At 47.3% G+C, this 24,653-nt stretch overlaps 1 protein-coding gene across 1 annotated transcript in view; it reads right to left on the bottom strand.

Annotated features, from left to right (window-relative positions):
* The window catches only part of LRPPRC (leucine rich pentatricopeptide repeat containing), a 675,215-nt gene that overhangs the window by 263,531 nt on the left and 387,031 nt on the right, over positions 1-24,653 (bottom strand). Inside the window, exons 24-25 of the mRNA XM_086927797.1 lie at positions 23,520-23,644; positions 9,056-9,162 (exon numbers count right to left, since the gene is read on the bottom strand). Of these exons, the coding sequence (XP_086783923.1) occupies positions 9,056-9,162; positions 23,520-23,644 (232 nt within the window). The remainder of the gene's footprint in view (positions 1-9,055; positions 9,163-23,519; positions 23,645-24,653) is intronic.

Genomic DNA, 24,653 nt, shown 5'->3' with positions numbered 1-24,653 from the left:
ACCAAAGCAATCCTGCCAATGAAGCTATCTGTCTATGACAAGGAAAACTACAACCAGCTCTCAGGATGCACGTTCAGGTGCACAGATTTCACTGCACCGGTATGCTCATATGTGAAGAGCCTCACAGGTAGGAGACTCAACTGCATTTAAGCGTGGCTGCACTCCTGTCTACTGCCTCATCACACCCTTGTCACATTCAGCTCTGAACGCCCTCAGCCAAAGTTTGCACGTTTATCACGTTTGCTGTAATCCTTGCAGGACTCGTTTTGGATAATCAAAATCTGCTCCTTGCGTAATGTGGCAACTGGAGAAGCTTTCCTTTGAATGCAAGCCAAAGACATGTACATTGGTGATATTCATACTGGCAATAGGAGATCCTTGTTAGTATGTAACCTAAGTTATATGAGACCCGATCGTTGACAAAGGACATTGATCAAGGTAGAATTGGAATAGAAAGCAATTGTCAATACCCTGAGATCTGCGATAAAGATTTGTCTATAGAGAACAATAGTGTTTGGATGGTCTTCCGAATGAACACTGATCTACTTGCGTGATGCTCACACAGTGTTCTAGCACTCGGGTAACAGCAGTTCTCTTACGGTGTGTCCTCTAGCTATCTGTGTGCATAAGCCTTGGAGAAGACTTTGCATCATGTGAACAGTTTGAATCCTCTCGATCCAGACCTCCTTCTCCGCAGGACCTTCCCTAATTTCCCTCCAATCGTCTGTCCACTCTGAGCTTCTGACAATTTAGTCGTGCAGAATCGGAGCTGCTGGAAGGTGAGCTTGCTGAGATTATGGCTCCAGAGGAATGTAGAGGTCGTGACACCTTCCAACCCAAAGTTGCAGATGCCACCCTCCATGTGAGCACAGTCTCTCTGCCACAAAGCGAACTTGCAAATCGCTGTCCGTTAGGCACCGTTCCATGTGATCTCCCTTGTATACTATCTGATCACCCAACACCTGAAAACTCCTTCTCCCTAGGGTCGCAAACACCTAACGAAATGCTCCCCAACATCGACCCTCAGGTCGACCCCAAGCCGGCACCCTCACCCTGATCTGAGACTTTCCACAGAGAGATCTGGTAACCGAAAGAAACTCCAAACTTGCCACCCATGCACCATGTCTGCATGCACATTTGTGTAGTGAGCGTTCAGCTCACTGCACTGATTCACTCAATTTTGCTCAGGTTTTACTAAATAAGGCCATTCTACACCAATGAAGGACCACTAGCATTCAGACACTTTTTTCTTAAGTAAAGCCATGGGGAACAGGTTTGAATTCTGGCAGGGATGACGACTTTTTAACTGTTCAAGGCCAACAAACTGAGAATCCTTGAATCCGAAATCTAACGATATTTTTTTTTCGATTCCTTTTTGGGTGTACAACACTTTATATGTTAAGGTTGTTGTCACAGGCGTAAGGCAGTCTATCGAGCCCCTGAGGAGCTGGGGGCACCAACCCTTTAGAAGGCGGAGGGGTGGGGTGGGGGTGAGTTAGGAGCACTATTACATTTTGCAGGCTGGGGGTCATTGTTTTGCGTTTTGCCACTGGATCGGTCATGGCAAATGACTGACCATGTTACAACCCAGCTTTGCATTCATAAGAACCACCACCTAGGGATCTTTCCCAGTTTGTGGGCAGACAAGTCCATCTCTGAAAACAAGGCCCATCACTTCAATATTCAGCCCTTCTCTCACCCATTAGCCTACATGTTTGTAGTCTGGAATCAGGAGATGATTTTCACTTCAATTTAGACTATTAAACACAGCTGCCCAACTTAACTTCAAGATGGCCGGATCCACAATTTATTTAAAGAGTTTTTTATAGTGCGAAAAAGACCCTAGGGTTTCAGAGCGCTTTACATTGCATGAGGTAGAATGGAGACAAAGCTTGTATAGTAAGGCTATAAACAGTGATATGACATAATTTAAGTATACATCCCTAAAGATAAAAACAAAATATACGCTTAACACAATATATACAGTGCATGAGATTAGATTTGGGATATAACTATCTATATATTTTGATTTCCTGAATGCAAAAAGATTTTAAGCGACCTTTCCTAAGCATTCTATATTCAACAAATTCTGGGTTCAGGATTAGTATAGTACCGGTCGAGGCCATCTCCAAAATATTTGTAGGCCTATAAAAACGGGTTAACATAGTATGAACAGTGACATGTGGTAGATTTGGGATACATCCCATTGTAAAGGATTGTAGTTAACTTATCCAGTAAATTCCATCTTCTCCATCCCTGGAGTACCGCCCTAGAGTATGTCCAACTCAGCTGGTGAGTTTCTTTTCACTTCCCTTGAGTAAATGTCTTGGTCCTAACTGATTTGCATATGGCCATGTCTGAACTGGGGTGGCTGAGTGAGCTAAAGAATGGTGATGGATTAAACGCAGATCAGTTGATTGGGGGTGAGTGTTTGATTTGCTTAAACGCTCCGTCCATCATCCCCTTTTGCATCGCCTTGGTCCTAACTCTGTCACAGTGCTAAAGATGATCCACCTTGTCTATAGGAGGAACTTGCTCATTAGAAATATTTTCGTTTTCCTCTTAAATGTTGTGTGTTTGTTATCTTTCTAATGTTTGGTGGCAGAGAGTTCCAGATTCTGGGGGCTGCTCCTGAGAAAGCTCTATCATAAGTTCTCTTCTTCCGGAAAATGGGTGGTCTCAGAACCAGCTCCTTGGCACTCCTAGCTGGTCTATTTCCTCCAGATACTTACATTTTCTGGGCAAGGTAACTTGGTGTGTTGTAATGAAGCGCTTTGTGGGTGATACATGCCATTTTTAGCTGAATTCTGACTTTGTACGGAAGCCAGTTTAATGCTTTCAGTTGTGGAGAGATCTGGTCTAACTTCCTCAAACCGGTGATAATTCTTGCAGCTGCGTTGAGGCATGCTTTTAGAGGTGCTGTGGAAATGTTTGATAGACCTGCTAAAGTAGTGCAACCATATTCAATCCTCGAGATGACCAATGATTGGACTGCTAGTTTGAGGTCTGCCTTCGAAATTTAAGGTTTCACTTTTCAAATGTAGTTCAGGTGAAATCGGGCACTTTTTGCCATTGCTTTGATCTGGGCTTTCATATCAAGGTTCAAAGTAGGGGTGCCATTAAGCACCGTCATCATTCTAGCCCATCCCTTAACCTCTGTGTGGTTCTTTGGTGGTGAGATTAGAAGGAATTCTGTTTTTTGAGCGTTTAGCTTCAGATGATTGATTGTTAACCATTGTAATGATATTTTTAAGGTCTCGTTCATTAACCTGATGTCTTCCAGAGACGAGATCTTGTTGTATATCTGCGTGTCATCCGCGTACATATGAAAGGAAATTTTGAACTTTCGAATAATTTCTGTAAGCGGTTCGACATACAGGTTAAACAGTGATGGAGATAGTGTAGATCCTTGAGGGACTCCAATTGTGTTAGGACATGATGTTGAGAGAGATTGATTGACCAAGAATCTTTGCTTTCTATCCTGTAGGAAGGATTCAAACCATTTCAGCACCATACCCGATATTCCCATCCTGTCATGGATCCTGTTCAGTAATTTTACATGATTTACTGTGTCAAATGCAGATGAAAGGTCTCGGAGGATGAGTAGACATGTTCTATTTTGGTCTGGGCCTGTAGAGCATCATCGACTATATGTAGAATATGCTGTGTCTTGTGTCCTGTTCTGAAACCCGACTGGCAGTCATCCAGTAGAGAGAAATTGTCTATGTGTTGGCTAAGTTGTTTTTGTACACATTTCTCTACTAGTTTGGCAAGTACAGGAATGTTGGTTACCGGGCGAAAGTCATTCGGATCTGGCGGGTCCGCATTCGGTTTTTTGATAATGGGGACTACTTGACCAGTTTTTAGGCATTCTGGAAGTACCCCTTGTGATAGTGAGGCATTAATAATGTTCGTCCATATGGGAATCACGACATGGCTGATTTCTTTCATGCATTTTCATGGAAGTGAATCATTATAGTGGTTATTAGGTTTGATATCTAGTAGCGTTTTGGCGATGTTATTCTGGTCTAATAACTTGAAAGTATCCCAATGTGCCTTGTTTTTTGCCCTATCTTCCTTAATTATAGCTTTGGTATTGCTCGTTGTGGGTTTTTGGTTGTCTAGGTTATCTGCTGCAGTCCTGAGCTCACTTTCCAACGTGTTGGCTTTGTCGGTGAAGAAGGATGAGAATACTTCACAGTTTAGTTGTGTTTTTGTGATTTCTTGGGCCGATTTGGCCGACTTGTTGGATTGTTGTTTTAATATTTCGAATAATTTCCACGGTCTGTTTTTGGCAGAATCCAATTCTGATCTAATAAATTCCTTTTTGGAGTTAATAATCTTTTTGTTGTACTATTTTCCGGTTTCTCTGAGGGATTTCAGTTCGGGAGATGATGGGTATTGTCTCCATTTTCTTTCCATCTTTCCTCATTCAGTGTCCCATTGAACCATGGATTTTTAACCTTCTCTGTAACTTTTCTGTTTTAGAAGCATTGTGGAGTTAACTATATCTGTTATTGATCCGATATGTTTACAGGATAATCACTGACCAAGTAATAACGTCAGTACAGTACATTGAAGAGGCATATTGTCGAGTGAACTGTACTCAATTGGAGTAGCGTCTTTTCTACAGTGGAGTGGAGTCAGAGTGCTGGAAAGTGTTGCAGAGAGGAGTAGAGGGTTGTACAGTACAATATAGGGGTATAGAGTGGAGTACATTGTGGTATAGTGGCACAGAGTGTAGTATAGTGTGGTAGCGTGGCTTGTTGTGCAGTGGGGTAAAGTGTTGTGCAGTAGAGTGAAGTAGAGTGTTGTAGAGTGGCGTGTAGTTCAGTGGAGTTGTGTAGTACACAGTGAAGCAAAGTGTTGTAACGGGGAGTGTTGTGTTGTACAGTGGGCTGGACTGGTGAATTGGAGAGTGTCATAAAGTGTCATACAGTGGAGGGCCACAGAGTGGATTACAGTGTTGTACAGTGGAGTGGCATGGAGTGTCGTAGACTGAAATAAGTGTTGTACAGTGACAGAGTAAAGTCGAGTGATGTACACTTGCATTGACAGTAGTAAATTGCGGTACTGTGAATGTTAAAGAGTGGAGTATAGTGTGGTAGAGTGGAGGGACGTAGACTGTGGGTGAGTGGAGTACCGAACGGCTGAGCAGAGTACCGAACGGCTGAGCAGAGTACAGTGGAGGGGAGTAGCGTACACTGGAATAGAGTGCGGTGGATTGGCGTATAGATGAGTGGTGTCGAGTGGAGTGGTGTGGAGTCGAGTTGAGTGGTCAGCCGAACTATAACTTCCCTGTAAACTTTTTTTTTTCCAGTGAATGTTATATATATATATATATATTCACTGAAAAAAACATAGGTTTCAGGCACGTTATAGGTAGAAATTAGCATTTAAAAACCCTTAGGAATTCACTGAAAAAAACATAGGTTTTCAGGGGCGTAATAGTTAGTTGGACATTTTACTCGTACAAAACCATAGAAATTCCCTGGTTATAGTTAGTTCAGCAAACTATAACTTGCGCGCCCGCAATGCACTGCTGACGACGCCACATATTCCATTAAAAATTACATGGTCAGTGACTTCACTGGCCACTTACCCCATCCCCCGGGACCGGCCCTACCCGTTGGGGCCCGTGGGGGGTCCCTAATCCCCCCACGGTCCCGCCGGCTCCCCGCCTCCTGTGGGAGCCGGTATTGCTTTACCACACGGGGAGCTGCTAAGATGCAGCTCCCAGTGTGGAAAAGCAATCTGCTTTGGTATTTGGAAGAGAGAGCAGGTTTCCTGCTCTCTCTTCCAAAAACCAAAGCAGAGTTTGCTATGCTATGGCTATGCATTTCTATGGCAGGGCGGGAGCCGCAAGGCTCCCGCCCTGCCATAGCAAACTGCCGTGTCCCCCGGGACACTACAGGAGCCGGCCCTGGGGGGTGGTGGTTCCCAGGGCCATCACAGGGGTCCAGATGGGGGGCCGTGCAGCCCACCTCCCAACATTAGCAAAGCCCCGGGGAGGTGGTGGTCCCCGGGGCTAGGGGGTCCGTAACCGACACCCCAATTTGCAAACTTAGTGCCCCGTGGAGGTGGCGGTCGCCCGGGGCTTGTGGGGGTGCTCGAGCCCCCCACACAGGTATGTTTATTTTAAAAAAAAAAGCCCCGGGGGGTGGCGGTCCTCGGGCTGCGGGGGGCCATGTGCCCCCACGCAAATATTTTAGAAAAGCACTGGGGGGTGGTGGTCCCCGGGGATTGGGGGGGCCTTTGATCCCCCCCATTTAATACACAAGCCCCGGGGGGGGGGGGCGTGAGCCCCACAAATATTTTAGAAAGGGCCTGGGGGGGGGGTGGTGGTCCCCGGGGCTGCGGGAGCCATGAGCCCCCCGCAAATACTTTTGAAAAGCCCCTTTGGGCCCCCCATTACAAACAAACATTGCCTCCGGGATTTGGGCTAATTAATAAAGCGTGGGAGCCATCGCTGCTTTTTTTTTTCCCCAGAGGCCGGATCCGCAGATTCTCTGCGCATCCCGGAATTAAAAATAAAAAAATCTTTTTTTTGGGCCCCTGGGGGTCCTTGGGAACCCCCTAATCAGGCCTAGGGGGTCAGGGTGTTTCTACCCTGCCCCCTTTTCTTGCTTATCACGTTTTTTTCTGTTTTCTTGTGCCTCGGTTCCACCGAGGCACAAGGTGGCTGCCAACACTCATGAAGCTCGTGATCGGGAGGGTGCGCAGATCCTGCGTGCCTCTAGATATCGATGATATATTTTTATTTTAATTTCCTCAGCAACTACTGAACGGATTTACACCATTTAACAAAAAGAGCTCTTTCTGAACCAAGGGCTACCTTTTTGCCAAATTTGGTGTAATACCGTTCAGCAGTTCGGGCTGTAGCCATGTCTAAAGTTTCCTATGGAAAATTGCATGGAGAAAACACGTTTTGGGACCGCCCATTTTTTCTCGGCCCCCCTTGAGGAATCACCCCGAAACTTTCAAGATAGGAGCTGGCCGGAACGGGCCATACATTTTTTACATTTTGCGAAGATTCGTCAATCGGCGCCAAGGTTATTGGGAATAGAATGTTGCAATTTTCCTATGGAAAGTAGGTCCCAACTAGAACTACCTACTGGCAACCGCCAGTAGGTAATATATATATTTACACACCACACTCCTTCACTTTTGGCAAGAAGTTGAGCACACACAGGGGTCCTAGTTAAAACTGCGCATTTATTAAAACACTCGGCATGACACGAACTTCCTCAGATGTCGTACTTTAGTGCGCTGTTTGCCGCCCTCAGTTTAAAATCACAATGTCCATCTACAATTGGTTGGATGCACTGTGGGCACCGATGCAGGGAAAATACAGCCAGGACTCAACTGATTAAGTCCGTGCAGAGCAAACACCTGGCGTCAGTACAGGCCCAAGTGGACGGTGTCTGCTCCTTCCCCAACCTTGCCTTTGATCTTCTGGGGAGCGATCTTGTGCAGGCAGCAGTTCCTCTGTCCCCTCACCTCACCGCTGACATCATGGAATAATCCATGTATAATTTATAGGCAGCATAATATGAAAATAAAAAAAAGCTGTGATACTAAATTTTTTCCAAATATAAATATAACTGAGGGGAACATTCCTAATGACAAATGTACTCTAACTGTAGGGTTGCTAATTCTTTAAATAAAACGATGCAAGGTTAGCAGGGAGGAATTACCCTCAGCATGTCAATTAATAAGGATAAATATGAAGTTGAAGCCTCTGGGAGCCTGTTAATACTTCTAGCAATATTGGTGAAACTGGTACACATTTGTGGACTACCTGGGGCTCATTTCTTGTGCTTTATTCAGAAATTGACAAAACGATACAATGTCATTTAAAGGTGCAAGCATGCCACCGCCGGTTTACGGTAGATTATGAAGGAGCAAAAAGAGCAATGAAAAAAGAGAAACAAAGTAGGCTCAGTCCAAACACAACCTGTTAGCAGCTGAAGAACATAGATGGGAGTGAGTTATACTGGAGGACATATTTTAAAGGTCTAATTTGATTAAACATTGCCAGTGTCCTTTCCAAAACATTTTCTTCTGTGGATAATTGTGCATTTATCGGACTTGAAATGTCAGCTGCTCACCATTAAAGATGTGCTATGTAAATGGTCTTACAATCTCTACTTTCCCAAGCCAGTCATTGATTGGAGAATCAGAGACCGCTGAACCAAAGTTAAATGTTAGTATTTCTGTCAAACCCATTTGTGTTTGACATTTGTATGTCAAGATTATTTTCTTTAAAACATCTCTATCGGCACGTCCCCCTCCAAATGGGGAAAAAAAAATCATGAGTACAAAGATAGTCAACCACTGATTGCGAAACTGTACTGGTACATTATACTAAATTTCCCAAACTAATGTAAAAATTAACTACACAGATTTTCTAAAACATGCATTATGTATTTCGAAAAATCAGTAATCACTATCTAACAGACTGCAAATGCCCTTTTGACTTATCAATTTCAGCAAGCGAAATTTCAATCAAGTCTAGATAAAATATCCTAATCCTAAACAGGCCAAGTTTGTCACCTAACACTGCTTCTAAGCTGCTTACCACAGAGAAAAAAACTAAATTAAATGCCAAACAGTAGCAGGCAGCACTTGCTTCCTGATTAACCCACAGACAAGCAATGAAAATAAATCTGCACGTGGACTGCTGCAAATTAAATTCCAGTGCTTTTAAGTACAACAAAGAATTCCTTGGGCGAAAGGATTAGCAACTTTGCACCCAGGAATACTAGAATGATTTAATTGTCCCATAATCAAAGCTGCATTATGCAAACATACTTTTTATACATAACACTGCATTTGGAAAAGAAAGCGAAGAAAATGCAATATGTTACCCAGACCGCCTCCTCTGAACCTTAATTATACACAAAAGGCTGCATTCTTTTTGCAGCTGGTCCGGTTCCTTTTCTCTACTCATTTTAGGGAATGAGTGACATGAAGATGAAATGGAACACGTGTACTGCAATATTACATTTCTAAAACACATTCTAATTAACAACTTAAACAGTTAACAACTCACCTCAATGATCTTCTTTGCTTCTTTGTACTTTGCAGTCTGAAGGAAGGCGAAGAAGAGATCATACAGCATAGTCATTTCTCCCCGCTCTTGACTTACGAAGTCCATAGCTTTAATAGAAATGGAATGCAATTAACTACCCATTTTACCTGCTGGTGTGATATGTTTTCTTAACACACCACCACTCCTCACTTAAGAAACCTTTATGAATGTTACCAACCTTGTGGTATGAGAATAAAAAGATCTTCCGAACAATAAAAGAAAAAACATCCAGCACCCAGGACTAATTTATCAGATGACTTCATGACATTGGGATTCCACTTTCCCAGTCCTGGACTTTCCAATTAAAAATCAGTATATTGTTGGGGCTGTAGTCTTATATTTTTCTTTAACTAAACCAATGAACCTAACAGACCCAATGATGATTTGTAAAAGATAATCTAGGGAAAGGAAAACTGGCAACTACTAACAATGCATCTTTTAACTTTTATAGCCATGAGTCAATGGCAGGAATTTCTGAAAGTAAAATGAATAGGTCCAGACCATGAGACAAATACGTATTGGTAGGTTCTCCTTGTAAGCCCATTAGCCTGGAAATGCTGCAGTGTGTGACCAGATCACCTTGCAGTAGGGATGGATTCTGCCAAGCCAGATGGCAGAAGCTCTGCTGATAAATCAGAATTCAAGCAAACTACTGCATGCAAATGCTAGTCCTACACCTCTCAGGGCTTTGTAGAATTATTCTTGGGCAACCATGTGCTTAAGTTAGCTACATCTAGAAACAGGTAAAAGCTAAGAGTCATATGGTACGGCTGGTTAGACAGTCAGAACAGGAGAATTAAAGAATCTCAAAACAGAGGAGCAGTTCTTTGGAATCAACTTGGCACCTTCTTCCATCCCAAGATCAGGCACATCTACGACAGCTTCGACACACTAGAACCTACCACTTTGCCAGACACCACTGCACGCAACTACGCCGCACCCAAACATACAGTGCTCTGCTGGACCCCGTTCACAACAAAGGACACACTCAAGACCAGGGGTCTCCAAACTGGTCCTGGAGGGCCGGATCCATGCCAGATTTTTAAAATAACTACATGTATCTCAATGGGGATATCCCAAAAATCTGGCATGGATCCGGCCCTCCAGGACCGGTTTGGAGACCCCTGCTCAAGACAATGAAGAGCATCCACTCAGGAGCCCCATCGGATCCCTTTCAGTACCACATCTTCCACAGAGCAGCCGTCGCCATCGCCCACCAGCTTTCAAACACCATCAACTGCTCCATCGAAACTGCTACCTTCCCAGACCGAGATCAACCCCCTGCTGAAGAAGCCGTCATCAGACTAGACAGACCTCAAGAATTTCAGACCCATCTCCCTCCTTCCCTTCCCAGCCAAGGTCATTGAAAAGGCCATCAACACCCAACTCTCCGCATTCATAGAAGTGAACCAGGTCATGGAAACCTCCCAATCGGGCTTCCGAAGAAACCACAGCAACGAGACCGCACTCCTTGCCGCCACCGATAATATATGCTCCTTCCTTGACCGGGGCGAGACCACTGCACTCATACTATTGGCCCTCTCAGCCACCTTCGACACAGTCTCCCAACTGCGACCCAATCACGACACTCCACTATGCCGGCATCCGCGAAAAGGCTCTGGACTGGATCCACTCCTCACTGGCTGGACTCAGTGAGTTAGACTACCCTGTTCCTCTCAGAACCTAGAGAGATCAGCTGCGGAGTGCCCCAGGGTTGCTCCCTGAGCCCCACCCTCTTCAACGTCTACATGGCCCCCCTAAAAGCCATCATGAGAAGCCCAGACCATACAGTCTCCTACGCCAATGACATCCGGCTGATCCTCTCCCTTACCAACGAATCCACAACAGCCAGAACTAACTTCATCAGCAGAACAAAGGCCGTTCCTACCTGGATGAAAGACAGCTGTCTCAAGCTAAACTTGGACAAGACCGCAGTACTCATCCTGGGACTCACCCCATCAACCTGGGATGACCCTGGTGGCCAGCCGCTTTGGGACCCCCTCCCACCCCGATGGACAAAGCACACAACTTCGGCACCATACTGGAGTCATCGCTCACAATGAACCGCCAAATTAATGCAGTTTCCTCAGCCTGCTTCTGCACACTCAGCCTGATTCGAAAGACATTCAGATGGCTCCCCACAGAATCTAGAAAGTTGGTCATCTCCAGCAGACTCGACTACTGTAACACAAACTATGCAGGATTCACCCAGAAACAGCTCAAGAAACCACAGAACATTCAAAACTCAACAGCGAGACTGGTCCTCGACATCCCTTGCTGCAGCCACCTCACGCAACACCTCAGACAACTCCACTGGCTCCTAGTCAGTAAGAGAATCACCTTCAAGCTCCTCACACATGCCTACAAAGCTCTTTCCACGACGAAGGACCAGCATACCGGAATCACTGCTTCGCATTCCACATACCCACCAAACAACTCTGTGCCACCCAACTCGTCCTAGCCTCCGTCCCAAAGATCCACAAGACCAGAACCAGAGAAAGTTCATTCTCCTACTCCACCACCAGAACTTAGAACACTCTGCTTCTCCACCTCAGGCAATCTGTGTCACTGACCGAATTCAAGAAGGACCTCAAAACCTGGCTCTTCGAATGATCCTACACATAGAGGGACCAGCAGCAGCTCCTCCCCTCTTCCCTCCCCCTCCCACCCCCAGCGCCCTCAGACCCTCACGGGTGAGTAGTCACGCTTTATAAGCCCCTGATTGATTGCTTGAGTTCTCTGTCTCTGCTGGCCCAAAATTACTTGAGTCTCATCAGTTTTTCTACAAGATCCCATTGTGCTTAAAGAACTCTAAGCCTCTTTGCACCATGAACCTCCATAGTTTCAACAGGTTTCTTTTTCTGAACAAAATAAAAGCATGTAAAATTGAATTTGGCTAGCTCAAGAAAGAGATCCAATATGCTCTGATGACTGAAATTTGGCCAGTTTGTTAGTTGGCATTAAGAATAGTTATTCCAAGGTGCATGAATAACATTGTAAATGAAAAAACAAGAGAGCAGAGAAAACATTCTTAAAAGTAAAGAATGAATTGTTCACATTGAACACATTTGAACAAATACAAAAATCAGAGTTTGAAGGGCAAAGTGACCAATATCGAATGGAGAATTTATAAACAAGAGGGGTGTAGAGGACCTTCTTGAGAGTACTGCCCTTTTGAGCTGAAAACGAATGTCTTCCACTGAGCACATGTTAGAGGCAGTACCAAACAAATAGGAAGTGTGCAGATATACATACATTGAGACTTTGAATCAATCAAAACAAACCTATCCACATATGTAGGTATACCACTATGTCTTAATCACCACAGCACACCATATGGTACATCAAACATTTATCCACCTTTCCTGGACATTAAATTCTAGGGTACATATAGACCCCAAGTCTTTGGGAATGTTCTTAAATATGGTTGCCCTGAGCTGTGATCTTACCATTTAAAGCTACCTACACTCAGGAGAAAGGCAGACTGAGGAGAACTACATAGGAGTCGTTGAGTCCTCAGAGGAAACACGGTAGCCTCCCTGCATTAAGTGAAGGAGACTGAGATGGGCTTATGAAAGAACACTGTGAAGAGCAGACAGGTACTGCAGTGATTCAAGGACTCTCTTCACTCGGTAGAGGACAATACTACAGCAGCCTGTCCTCTTTGCAGACAGTTCTACAATCCCAATTGAGGTTAGAACTATAGATAATGAAGTCACAAAGACTATGTATGAGAAGCATACAAGCCAATGGGGTTTACAAAAAATAAGTACCCTAACGCCTACTTTACAAGATATGATGGCATTGGTCAATCTATAAACCAAGGGAGAAGGAGGAGCACCTTGTTGGGGGTGAAAACTAATGTCTAACTCGTTTGCCAAGACAATTCAACACTAATTCTCACTGGTGTAGCAAACCTCAGATCTACTGTACTTGGAGATGTACAGAAGATATAGACTAAAAAGAGTTCATGTTCGAACCAGTCCTAGCTATTCAAATCGCCTGTGATCCGCTTTCTAAAAAGTGTTACAACATCTGTTTCCTCCCTTTCTCATGCCAGAGTGGGACCTTAAATTGGTCATCTCACATATTTGATGTGCACATCATTTGAGCCCCTTCACAGCTGTCCCCTGCAGCTTCTCATCCTCAATACGGTGTCCCTCATCACCATAACATAGAAGCAGTGGGTAAGTGACCTTCAAGCTCTCTGTGTCACACCACCTTCTTCCAAGACAACAAGGTTTTGTGAAAGCAAGCATCCTTCCTTACAAAAGTTTTGACGCCATTCCACATCTTGGATGCAGGAGGATCAGTGGCAGTGATCCTCCTGGACCTGAATGCCGCCTTCGACACGGTGGACCACACCATCCTCCTCCACCGCCTCCGAAAAACTGGCATCTCGGGGACCGCCCTCGCATGGCTAAAATCATTCTTGGAACACAGGACCTTCCAAGTGGCCGACAGCTACGGTCACTCCAAAGCTCTCCCCCTGAACTGTGGAGTTCCTCAGGGCTCCTCCCTGAGCCCCACACTTTTTAATGTTTACATGGCCCCCTTAGACGACAGCGCCTCACCATTCGGCATAAAGGTGGTCATGTACGCTGACGAAACACAACTAGTCATCTCCATCAACCAGCCCGATCAATCCATGGAGAACCTAGTCACCTGCCTGCACAATATATCTATATGGATGGGCGACTCCAGACTCAAACTCAACGGATCCGAAATCATGCTCCTAGGCGACCCAAACAAACTTCCCAAAACCCTTGACTGGCCACCTAGCATGGGCACCCCTCCCACACCAAAACAAGAAATCAAAAGCCTGGGTTTTTTGTTAGACCAGGACGTTAGCTTCAGAGCCCAAGCAAGAAAGACAGCTGGCACCTGCTTTGCGCTCATGCGAGCAGCCCGTAAGGTCCTTCCTCTTATGCCCCCCCCAGTCTAGGAACATTCTGATCCAGGGCCTCATCATATCGAGATTAGACTATGGAAACGCCCTGTACCTGGGCGCACCAGTAGCTGTCATAAAAAAACTTCAGCACGCCCAGAATGCTGCAGCAAGACTACTTACGGGAACGAAATCAAGATGCTCAGTTAAACCCTCCCTCAAGGCGCTTCACTGGCTTCCCATCCAAGAGCGCATTGCCTTCAAAGCCTTATGCATCTCCCATAAAATCTTACAAGGCAAAGGCCCACCAATATTGAGACCTCTCATCAAGCCTCACAAATCCACCCGACAACTCAGGTCGCCCTGTTTCTGGCGAGCGTCCCCAGAATAAGGAAAGCACGAACAGGCGGCCGCCGCTTTTCTTACAACGCCCCCAAGCTCTGGAACAGCCTCCCCCTCAACATCCGCAAAGAAAACAATCTACTCTCATTACGCAGACTGCTGAAAACCTGGTTGTTCCCCCAATAATCCTTCCCCAGGAGTACTGTCAAGCTGTTACGATAGCGCTGGGACGCCAGAGGGTAGCTACGCGCTCTATAAATCATATTTTTTTTTTTTTTGGGGTTCAAACCTGCTTTATTGAGATAAACTTAGTAGGATACACAGCTTGGGTCGCCTACAACCCGGAGGCCGGCAGCAATGGAGAAGTAACAATACACAGCCTGGAAGCCGGCATCCCGGGGGCCCGGCGGCACATTACAGAGTGATGCTGCATCACATCAGAATCCGGTGGAGCAGTCCAAGCGAGGATGAGCAGCAGTCGAACAGATTTTTTGAGTGAGAGAGTAGTCTCACTGCTGTTTTGTAGTCCGTGAAACAAGAACCATGAAACATCCCAACGAATTAACAAACTAAGAGGTGTTACATGACTGTGTTGTGTTAGTGTATGGCAATGGTGTATCGTAGCTGTCCTAGCAGGTGGCGCTGCGCGGGGAAACTGACTGTCCCAGTCTAGACCGGTAGTGCGATTGGAAGTTCGTGGGGTGTAAGCTTCAGGATCGGCAGGGTATGAAGGACACATTTCACCAGAGGGGGGACCCTCCGTCCATGTGCTTGGGAGGAAGCTTAGGCACAGAAAGGTGTAAGAGGGCAGCACTGTTTACCCAGGGTCACAGTTCGGGTTCTAAATAAGTGTCACTGTAGCTGGGGAGTGTCGGGTTCATCTCTCGACTGCACATCGTCAGTTGAGCGTTTAAGCAAGTAGTGTAACAGTGGATCCCAGATGTTCCCAGGCCGGCATGAGAGAGGCAGCAGTTCAGCAAAGGTGGTGTGCTGGTCTTGGCAGTATGTTAAGTCAGTCAGCCAGTCCTTGAACTTGGGAGCTCTGCCCCTGCTCCAACGGCAAGCAACACGTCGCTTGGCCAAGAGCAATGCTATGTCAGTGAATTTTCTGCATTCCCTAGAGAATTGCTTGGTATATCCAAGGATGGCTACCAGAGGGTCCGCAGGAACCTCCTCATCCACCATTTCCGCAACAGCTTCGATGACCTGTCGCCAGTAATCAGCAATTTGGGGGCAGGACCACGCCAGGTGGAGAAAATCAGCATGTTCAGCACGGCATCGTTCGCAGCGATCATTATCGGCCAGCCCAAATCTGAATTTTCGGACCGGCGTGTAATATATCCTCTGAAGGAACTTATAATGTATTATTTTCAATCTGCAGCTGGCAGAGATGCGGGAGGTTAATGCGCAGCAGTATTTCCATTGGTCATCCGAGATATCTGTTCCCAGTTCCGCTGACCAGTGCAATCGGGCAGCAGAGACCTGTAAGGGAGCAGCCCCGCGAAACTGGCGGTAGAGCCCAGAGACCAAATGGGTCCCATCCTGTGACTCTAAGAGATAGTGTAGTGGTGGCAGGGTCGCAGGCTCATCAGGATAGTCAGGTAGGATGTCTCGCATCCCAGCGCGTAGCCGGACATAGTAAAATAGTTCAAGAGGCGTACGTTCATGCGTTCCAAAGAATTGATCAGCCGATTTGAAAAGTCCGTCGTGAAACAGATCTCCCCAGCAGGCGATAAGAAGCTTGCCACAAAGGTGCCGGAATCCTATTTCCGATAGCAAGGCAAGCCGTGGGTGATAAGTAAGAGGCAATTTGGGGGAGTAGGGCAGCGTGCAGAGCAGTCGCCGAGCAATGCGGCGCCATGCATCCAGTGTGCAAGAAACCGAGGTATTCGAAGTGGTGATGGAGGTCTCGGGACAATGCAGCAGGCCATTCAGCGGGAGGGGGTGTACTATCCAGTCCTCCACCGCTATATGTGGCGTGAAGGGAGTAGGAGCCATCCAATGATAGGCGTAATGCGCCTGCGCGCATAGATAGTACGTTTCGAAATCGGGGATATCAAACCCCCCTTGGTCATAGGGCAGGGTCAATGTTGACCATTTCAAACGGGGAGACTTACCGCCCCAAAAGAGTCTGCGCAGCTCCGTGCGGAGTGTCTTGAAAAAAAAAGCACCAGGGTAGTAGGGAATATTGAGGAAAAGGTACAGGAATCGGGGTAGTATTACCATTTTTATAAGGGAAGCTCTACCAGCCATGGAGAGTGGCATCGTGATCCACCTATCAACGGAGGCAGTCAGTTTGGTCACGGCCACGCCATAATTGGAGCGGAGTGTCTCGTCCTTGGCGCTAGCGACACGGATCCCTAGATATCTAAGATCATCACGGCACCATACCAATGGGTAATCTAGTGGGAAGTCACCTGACATTCCTCCGAAAAGGACAAACTCACGAAGCAGGGGATTAAGGTGTTGATACGGGTATTTGACGTACAGCGTTATGTCATCCACATAGAGGGATACATCGATTTGCCGCTGCAGACATTGTACCGCTCCTGCTCGGTGTAATTGGCGCAGGCGGCAAGCCAGAGGTTCCACTGCAATAGCGAATAATAGAGGCGAGAGCGGACATCCCTGGCGGGTGCCTCTCGTAAGGTTGATGGGTGGCGACAGTTTGCCATTTATCAGCACTTTTGCCGTGGGATCCGTGTACAGGAGGCGCACCCAGGCCAAGAACATTTTAGGGAAACCCATACTGGCCAGGACCGAAAAGAGGTAAGGCCATTCGACAGAGTCGAACGCCTTGGTGGCGTCCAGGAACACAGCTGCCACAGGGACATCAGGGTGGACTGTGCGGAGCAGGGAGAAAAGGGTGCGGAGATTATGAGACGTAGACCTGCCCGCCACGAAGCCAGATTGGTCAGGTAGGACAAGTTTGGTCATGAGCAGCGAAAGTCGTGTGGCCAGGACCTTGGCAAGGATCTTGACGTCACAATTCAGAAGGGAGAGTGGGCGGTAGGAGTCACAGGAGGTGGGATCCTTATCCGGTTTCAGAAGAGAGGTGATAACCACCTCCCGCATAGAGCAGGGTAGTATCCCATCAGCCAATGATTCGGTAAATACTTCACTAAGCACGGGCGCCATGATTTCAATATAGGCCTTGTAGAATTCAGCCGGGATGCCATCGAGCCCCGGGGCCTTACCGTTTTTGAGGGACATGATGGCTTCACGAACCTCATCGAGCTCGAAGGGCGCCGCAAGGAATTCCCTATCCCCATCACTAAGCCAGCAGAGCGCCACTTCGTTCAGGTATTCAGCGTATGGAACGTCCGCCTCTGCCGTGGATGTATATAGTGTCGAGTAGTGTGTCGTGAATGTGGTGAGTATCGCATCTGTTTCTCTAATGGTGGCGCCGGTCACATCTGTAAGCTCTAAGACAGTGTTGTGTCCGCGTGGTGTACGTGTGAGTGAAGCCAGCACTTTCCCAGGTCTCTCCCCTTCGCAGTATCTCCGGGCCACCCAGTGTTTACCCCGATATTTCGCCTCTCTGGCAGCCTCTTCCTCATATTTGGATAGTGTGTCCCTAAAGGTAACCTGTAGGCGCGGATCGTCGTCCACCGCCATTTGGAGCTCCAGATCCCGTAGCTCTCTCTCTAGTGTGGTGATGGTGCGCAGGATAGCACGCAGGACCCCGTGACATTTGGAAATGCAGAACCCCCTTATAGTGACCTTGAAAGCCTCCCATATGTGCTCTACTGATTCCACTGAGCCCTTGTTCCTAGGAAAGAAATCCCTAATCTCTTCACCCAGCTCTGTACGAAAGAGTTCATCAAGAAGCACCTCGGGGCCTAGCCTCCACTGTGGTCTCGGACTGTCCCAACCAGGAGTTCGGAACTGCAGCTTCACAGGGCTGTGATCTGAAAAAGTTCTGGGCAAGTGGTCAACTCCTATCAGCTCCTTAGTAATGTCTCGGGTTACAAAAAAATAGTCCAAGCGCGCCCATGTCCCGGTGTGAGGTGTGAAGTGTGTGCCCTCCCGTCCGAGGAGATGTAGATGTCTCCAGGCATCAAACAGACCACCCTCCTCCACCACTCCTTCCAAAATCTCTCTGGCTCAGGGCTTGTAGGAACCAACTCCATCCGCCCTGTCAAGGGGGGGCGCCAGCGCCAGATTAAAATCACCACCCCAGATGACAAGTCGTGCCCCAATGGAAACGATTTTACCCCACAGTGTGGAAAAAAAGGCAGGTGAGTCAATATTCGGTGCATACATTGAGATAAATAAATAGGTCTCATGTCCCACCCTACCCCACAGCAAAACATACCGCCCCTCCCTGTCCACCTCCTCCCCAAAGCGATGGAAAGGCACACCACGGGCAATGAGAATCGCCACACCCCTCGCATAAGACGAATAGGAGGAGAAGGCACGGGCACCCGCCCATTTGAGTCCAAAGGAGTTGTCCCTGCGTATGGGCAGGTGTGTCTCTTGCAGCATGGCAATTTGTACATGATGTCTATTCAAGTAAGCAATAACATTCCTGCATTTTTTAGCATCGTTCAACCCCCGGACATTCCACGATAGACATGTCAGTCGCGCAGTTGTGTTCACAGCGGCCATGGACATAGCGACAGTAAAGACGAAGGTGCCCAAGAGGGCCAAACAATGGATCCACCGCCACCCCCGAAGGACCAAATCATACACCAGGCGAAGAAATATATACACAGTACATGCAATGCTAATCGCACAAAATCTAGACCCCCCCCACCCACCCCAGCATCCCAAACATGCCAGTAGCCATGGATCCCCCCAACGTGAACCCCCCCCCTTCACCCTCCCCCCCAACTTCAGTGAGGCAAACAGCCAAACAAACAGTAAGTCAGTGGGGAACACCCAATAGGGGTACATTAGAAAGTACGCGCTGACACTATCCGGCCCATAGCTCCAGACTGTACCGCCCTCGGTGGAGTCTAGGGCCGAGAGAGTGGTCCTTGGTATACGTTACCACTGGGGTGCAATGTCCAGATGATCGCCGCTCACGTATCTCCCCAGCTCTCAAGTGGTGAATCGGTGCCAGCTAGTGGTTCGGTACGATGCATATATGAGTCAGAGTATGTAAGATCCGCTAGTCTGCATGGTGCTCTGGAGGCAGGTCATCATTCTCTTGTTCGTCTGCAGGGGCCTGTTCATCCCTGCGCGCTCTTCGGATCGTCTTAAGGAATTCCTCAGCTTTCTGCGGGTTGGTGAAAAAGCGTTGCCTGCCCTGGAGGGTGACTCTAAGCTTCGCTGGGTACAAGAGGGCGTAGTCTATTTGGGCCTCCCGCAGTTTTTTCTTCACTGGGAGGAATTTGCGCCGCTCATCCTGAACCATCGGGGTGAAATCAGGATAAATGGAGAACGTAATGCCTTCAAACCTCAGTGATCTTTGTGTCCGGGCAGCCCTGAGGGCCGTGTCGCGGTCCCGATAATTCAGAAGACGAGCAATGATAGGTCTCGGTGGCAGTCCTGGTTGGGGCATAGGCGCCAGGGATCGGTGGGCCCTCTCCACGATGAACTGGGACGAGAAAGCTTCCTCTCCGATGGAACCCTTGAGCAATTTCTCCACATAGAGCTCCATCCTGCCCGTAGCAGTGGACTCCGGCACGTTCGTAATGCGAATGTTATTCCGGCGGCTTCGTGCCTCCAAGTCCTCATTCTTTGCCGCTATGATGCGGAGGAGATTGTCCATTCTCGCTAGTTGCGTCGTATGGGACGCGGCGGCATCAGTGTTGTCTGAGATTCTCTGTTCCGCAGTTGTGATGCGCTCCTCATGGCGGTCCACCTTATGGACCAGGGCGTCCAGTCGAGCCGTGACGCCGTCCACTTTCTCTACAACGGTGGCGAAGCCTTGACGCATCTCCTGTATCAGGTTGGTAAGGTCCGCAGCAGGAGCGACGGGTGGGGCAGGCTGTGGAGGCGGCACGCTGGGCCCTGGGTTCATCTGCGTCGACGTGTTGCTCTTGCGCGTGTTGTCGAAGCTCAGCTTAGGCTGGCGAGTCTCAGGCCGACCCATGGTTGTGACCGGGAGCAAGTGAGAGGCCAAAAAGAAAAAAGTAGGATGGCAGAGCACCGTGGGCAGTAGACAGCCAGGAGCAGGTAATAGGGTCCCAGGCTCGGCGTGTCGTGGTATACCGCAATATGGCCGGTACCACCAACAGCGCTAAATGGTAACCAACTGCCCAGTGGTAGTGATTGCTTGTCCAGTCCTGGGTACCCGGCTGCGTTATCAGGCACTCGCTGTGTGGAAGCCAGGTAGTGTAGAGGCCAGAGCATGGCCCCCCCCCCGATGGGCTGCAGGGTCAGATCCAGGGAGGCAGGCCAATGTCGGGAGTAATGTGGCACACTGGTTGGCGCCTCTTAGTATGGCAGTTGTGTAATGCGTGTGTAGCCCCCAGCGCACCCAGCGCTCGAAATCACGCAATAGTCTGCAGTTCAGCAATGCGGTAAAGTGTCAGGGGGACTCCGCACGATGGGGCAGCCCCAGCTCTCGATCGAGGATTCCAGGCGGGCAGCGCCGCGCAGGTACAGGTCTGCAGCGCCAGGGGAGACGGGCACGTCGACCAGGTAGTGCCGCGGTAGCAAGCGTCGCGGCAGGAGCAGCCCGCCCTCTGTGGCAGCGAGGTGACGGCCGGGGAGAGACGCAGGGCTAGCAGGCAGCAGTCTCCGACCTGCACCGTCCTCTCCGCACGCCGTCACAACAGGATCGGGAAGGTGAGGGTCCGATGCGGCCCGGGAGCCTCGTGGCAGGCACCGGGGTCGCGTAGCTGTGGCGGCCGAGCGCCCGCCTCAGGCAGCTCCAGAGCAGGCACCGGGCAGGTTTCAGGAGCCCGTATCTTCGGCTCCGGGGGTCACAGCCACTCCAGACTTGGTACGATTGTAGATCGCACCCCCCGGATGCGGAATCCGGTCTCCTGGGGGCACCACAGCACCCCGTGGCGAAGGATCCCGGCAGGATAAGTGACCAAGGAGCGGGAGCTGCAGGTCTAGGCAGCCATTCCGCAAGCGCGCCCTCTAGCGCCCCCCGCTCTATAAATCATTAATCAAATCAAATCAAAATCGGTACAACCATTACCCTATCAGTGTTTATGCTCGGTCTCATTAGGAGGATAGACTCCATTGACTGGACCCCAAAAGCGCAAAAGAGCACCAGAGAACACTGGGTGAATAATCAGCTCTTTGTGAGGTTCGAAGAAGCGAAAAAAAGGAAAGCCTTGCAGAAAAGGACCATTGCCCACTGGGTTTGTTATGCTTTAGTCAAAAAGCAGCTCCGAAAGTCCTGTACACTCATTCCACCAGGCAAAAGCTGCTACCACTATGTTGGCACCGAGTTTTTGTTCTGTACATCAGACAGGCAGCTATGTGGGCATCACTCCATACGTTCACGAAGCACTACTCTCTGGATAGCCAAGTTTGACGACCGGTACATTTTGCCCACTCGCTCTTGCATGTCTTTTTGATTTGAATCAATTTACCGACCCACCTCAAAATAGGTATTGCTTTGGTAGCTACTCAAAAGGTGAGAAATCTGCGGTTAGAAGTCTCCATAAGAAAAATAAAGTAACCTACCTTCGATAGCGTTTTATCTGGTAGAGACTCTAATTGCAGGTTCCTCACTGACCCTCCCATCCTCCACTTTCTGTGGCTGTACTCTAGCCAATCACCTAATTCCATGTCTAGCAATCTACACACTGGTTACAACCACATTTTTACTGGGGCTCTGCACCTGTGGGCACGGACAGCTTAGAAAGCAACAAAAGTCAGTGTATGGGAATGGCACCAAAATAGGCTAGCCACATAATTTCTACAGCGGAACAGAGTCGGTGCAGAGCCGCACCATGCCACATAAAGGTGCACAAAGGTACTGATGAAAAAAGTTCACATATCCCGTCTGAGGCATGCGGAATATTAAAAAGGTGAGGAATCGGGGGTTAGAATTCTGTATCAAACTATATTTTGGGATCAGCTATTTCGTCAGTTTGTTATTATGGCACACGTTTACCCCTATTCAATGATAAATATTTATAATACAACATTAAACTGGGTGCAACTGGAGTAGCATCAGAAGGCTCTCTTCCGCTGAGGCACGTCTGTACAGGCTCAACCTAATCAAGGATAAGTTTTTCATAGATCAAAATTTCGACCTGAAGCAGTTTGTTTGAGATCATGGTAAAAGTCTTATGAAAAGGAGTAAATACGCTGATCGAATATTTGTTCAAGACTTGATGCTCCAAGGTTAAGTCGAAAACCATTCACTTTTCATTAAGAAGACTTGTTTTTCCAGAGCTGCTCACACAGGGTTGTCAGACTATCGCCCACACAGGAGTTCCTGCCACAGCCAGAGGTCAAGTACTGATGTTGCCGCTGGCTCTGTAGAACAATGTGGAGACATCTCGTAGACTGCTACTAAAGACCACTTATATCCAGGTACTCCCAATGTGCTCCGAATAGCTTGTTCAGAGAAATATCTAATACTAAGCTGAGAATCCCTTTGGAAGACTTTTGTCCCGCACCCATCATAGCAGATCTTTACTAGCATTTTGTTTTCCCTACAATAGGAACATAATTTCCTCTGACTTTGCTACCAAGAAATCACCAGCAATTTCATCCTCATAACTGGTCGAGGCACTAGAATAAAAAATAAAATTAGCCTTAAGATTCTCAGAAACTAAACTAATAGATTTGATTTGTCTTGTGTGCACAAAGAATCAGTTATGTGACCAAGGGTTTCTGTTAGCAGAAATGCCTTCCTCGATTTTCGAAGACTATAAGAAAATACTAACCCTTCATTACAGTTCTGGGCACCTACTGCGTCATCCCTTCCCTGGAGGCTTCCTTCAAAAGTCAGCTATCCTTTAAAGGGAGCTCTCCCACTTCCTGCTGCCCCAGATGAGTAGCCAAGAAAGCACACGCCTTTGTTAAAACGCAATATGAAAGGAATTAGCAGCGGATACTATCTAATCATGTTCTCTTAGCGCACATACAATTTGCACCAGTCCCCAACCTGGACAGTACCGTATCTGGAGCCTAACCCCAATTACATTCCTCTCACGCATTCTATGCCATAGCTTGTTTTAACACAAAAGCGGAGTATCTCTCCCATTTAGTTCAAATAATTATATAAATGCATGTAAATACAGAAAATATTCCAAAACAATAATAATTTACCTTTTTGTAGGAGCTCGGTGTCTCCTCTTTCTACGAGTTTACAAAGCACGTCATGGAGCCTTGGCAGACAGTTGTACTTCTTGTAGCAGTCAATCGAAGCCTCCAGAGCAGCAGGTGCATCATCCCTTAAAATAAACAAACCCAGAAGGTTTTAAACAATAAATAAGAGATAACAATTAAAGAGTGTGTAATAAAAAAAACTATACACATTGTATTCTAAAAGACATCATAACAAGAGGCAAGTTCAAAGATAGTCAAATATAAAATGAATCGAACAAAAATTGCATCTGAAATGGAACTTAGAGAGGCATCCAAGCACTAGAATACCGATGCATTAAGACTGAAAGTAAAGAGAATAATAACGGCTGCACACCTTCCTTTATACATTAAAGTTATGCTGAGAATGTCAAGAATATTTTGCGTGCAGAACAGCGCTGTGTATCATCCCACCACAGCATATCAAAGATAGAGCATAAAGGTGCCACCATTTGTGCACCACGCTGCTGCACTGCTAATGAAAGCGAGGTATCAATGTAAACCATGTCATCCAATTTAAACCACAGTACACCATCCAGTAAACTAAATGTTCATCCATTTCTGTGTGTCTTAGTAGAATCACTCCGGAGACAGCAATATTGACCAAAAACCTTTCATTTTTGCATTTTCAAATGCCTTCTGTTGCCTATCCAGGCTTATACATTGGCACGTGCTGTCAATCAAATTTGGATACGGACAATGTTCATAACCCAATGCATTTCGAACTATGATCTTCGTCAGGGGTTAGCTGTAAAAAGAGCTTTTGTGTATTGATTAGTCCGAGAGCTGTACCGGATAACTTTGTACATGTAGTTCTATATGATAACTAGATCATGTTTTATTTTATGTGTTGAAAGGTAATTTCATTTCTTGCTTCTCACATTCGCTCAAAATGCTATGACCGAGATATTCTATTTCTCCCATGGTGAACCGGCACTCCTCTATGCTGATTATCCTGCCTCTTTCAGTATATATAGAACAACGATCTTAATTATCTGCTCTGTCCCTCAAAGTAATATCATCCTGAAAAATACTTCATTCAGTTACACTTTCAATCAGTCTCTGCATATCATGACGGAAAACGGCAGACACAACTCA

This window comes from Lissotriton vulgaris, chromosome 6, assembly GCF_964263255.1.
Source record: "Lissotriton vulgaris chromosome 6, aLisVul1.2, whole genome shotgun sequence".
NCBI lineage: Eukaryota > Metazoa > Chordata > Amphibia > Caudata > Salamandridae > Lissotriton > Lissotriton vulgaris.
The sequence above is the reverse complement of the archived record's forward strand: the minus strand, read 5'-3'. Positions and strand labels throughout refer to the sequence as shown.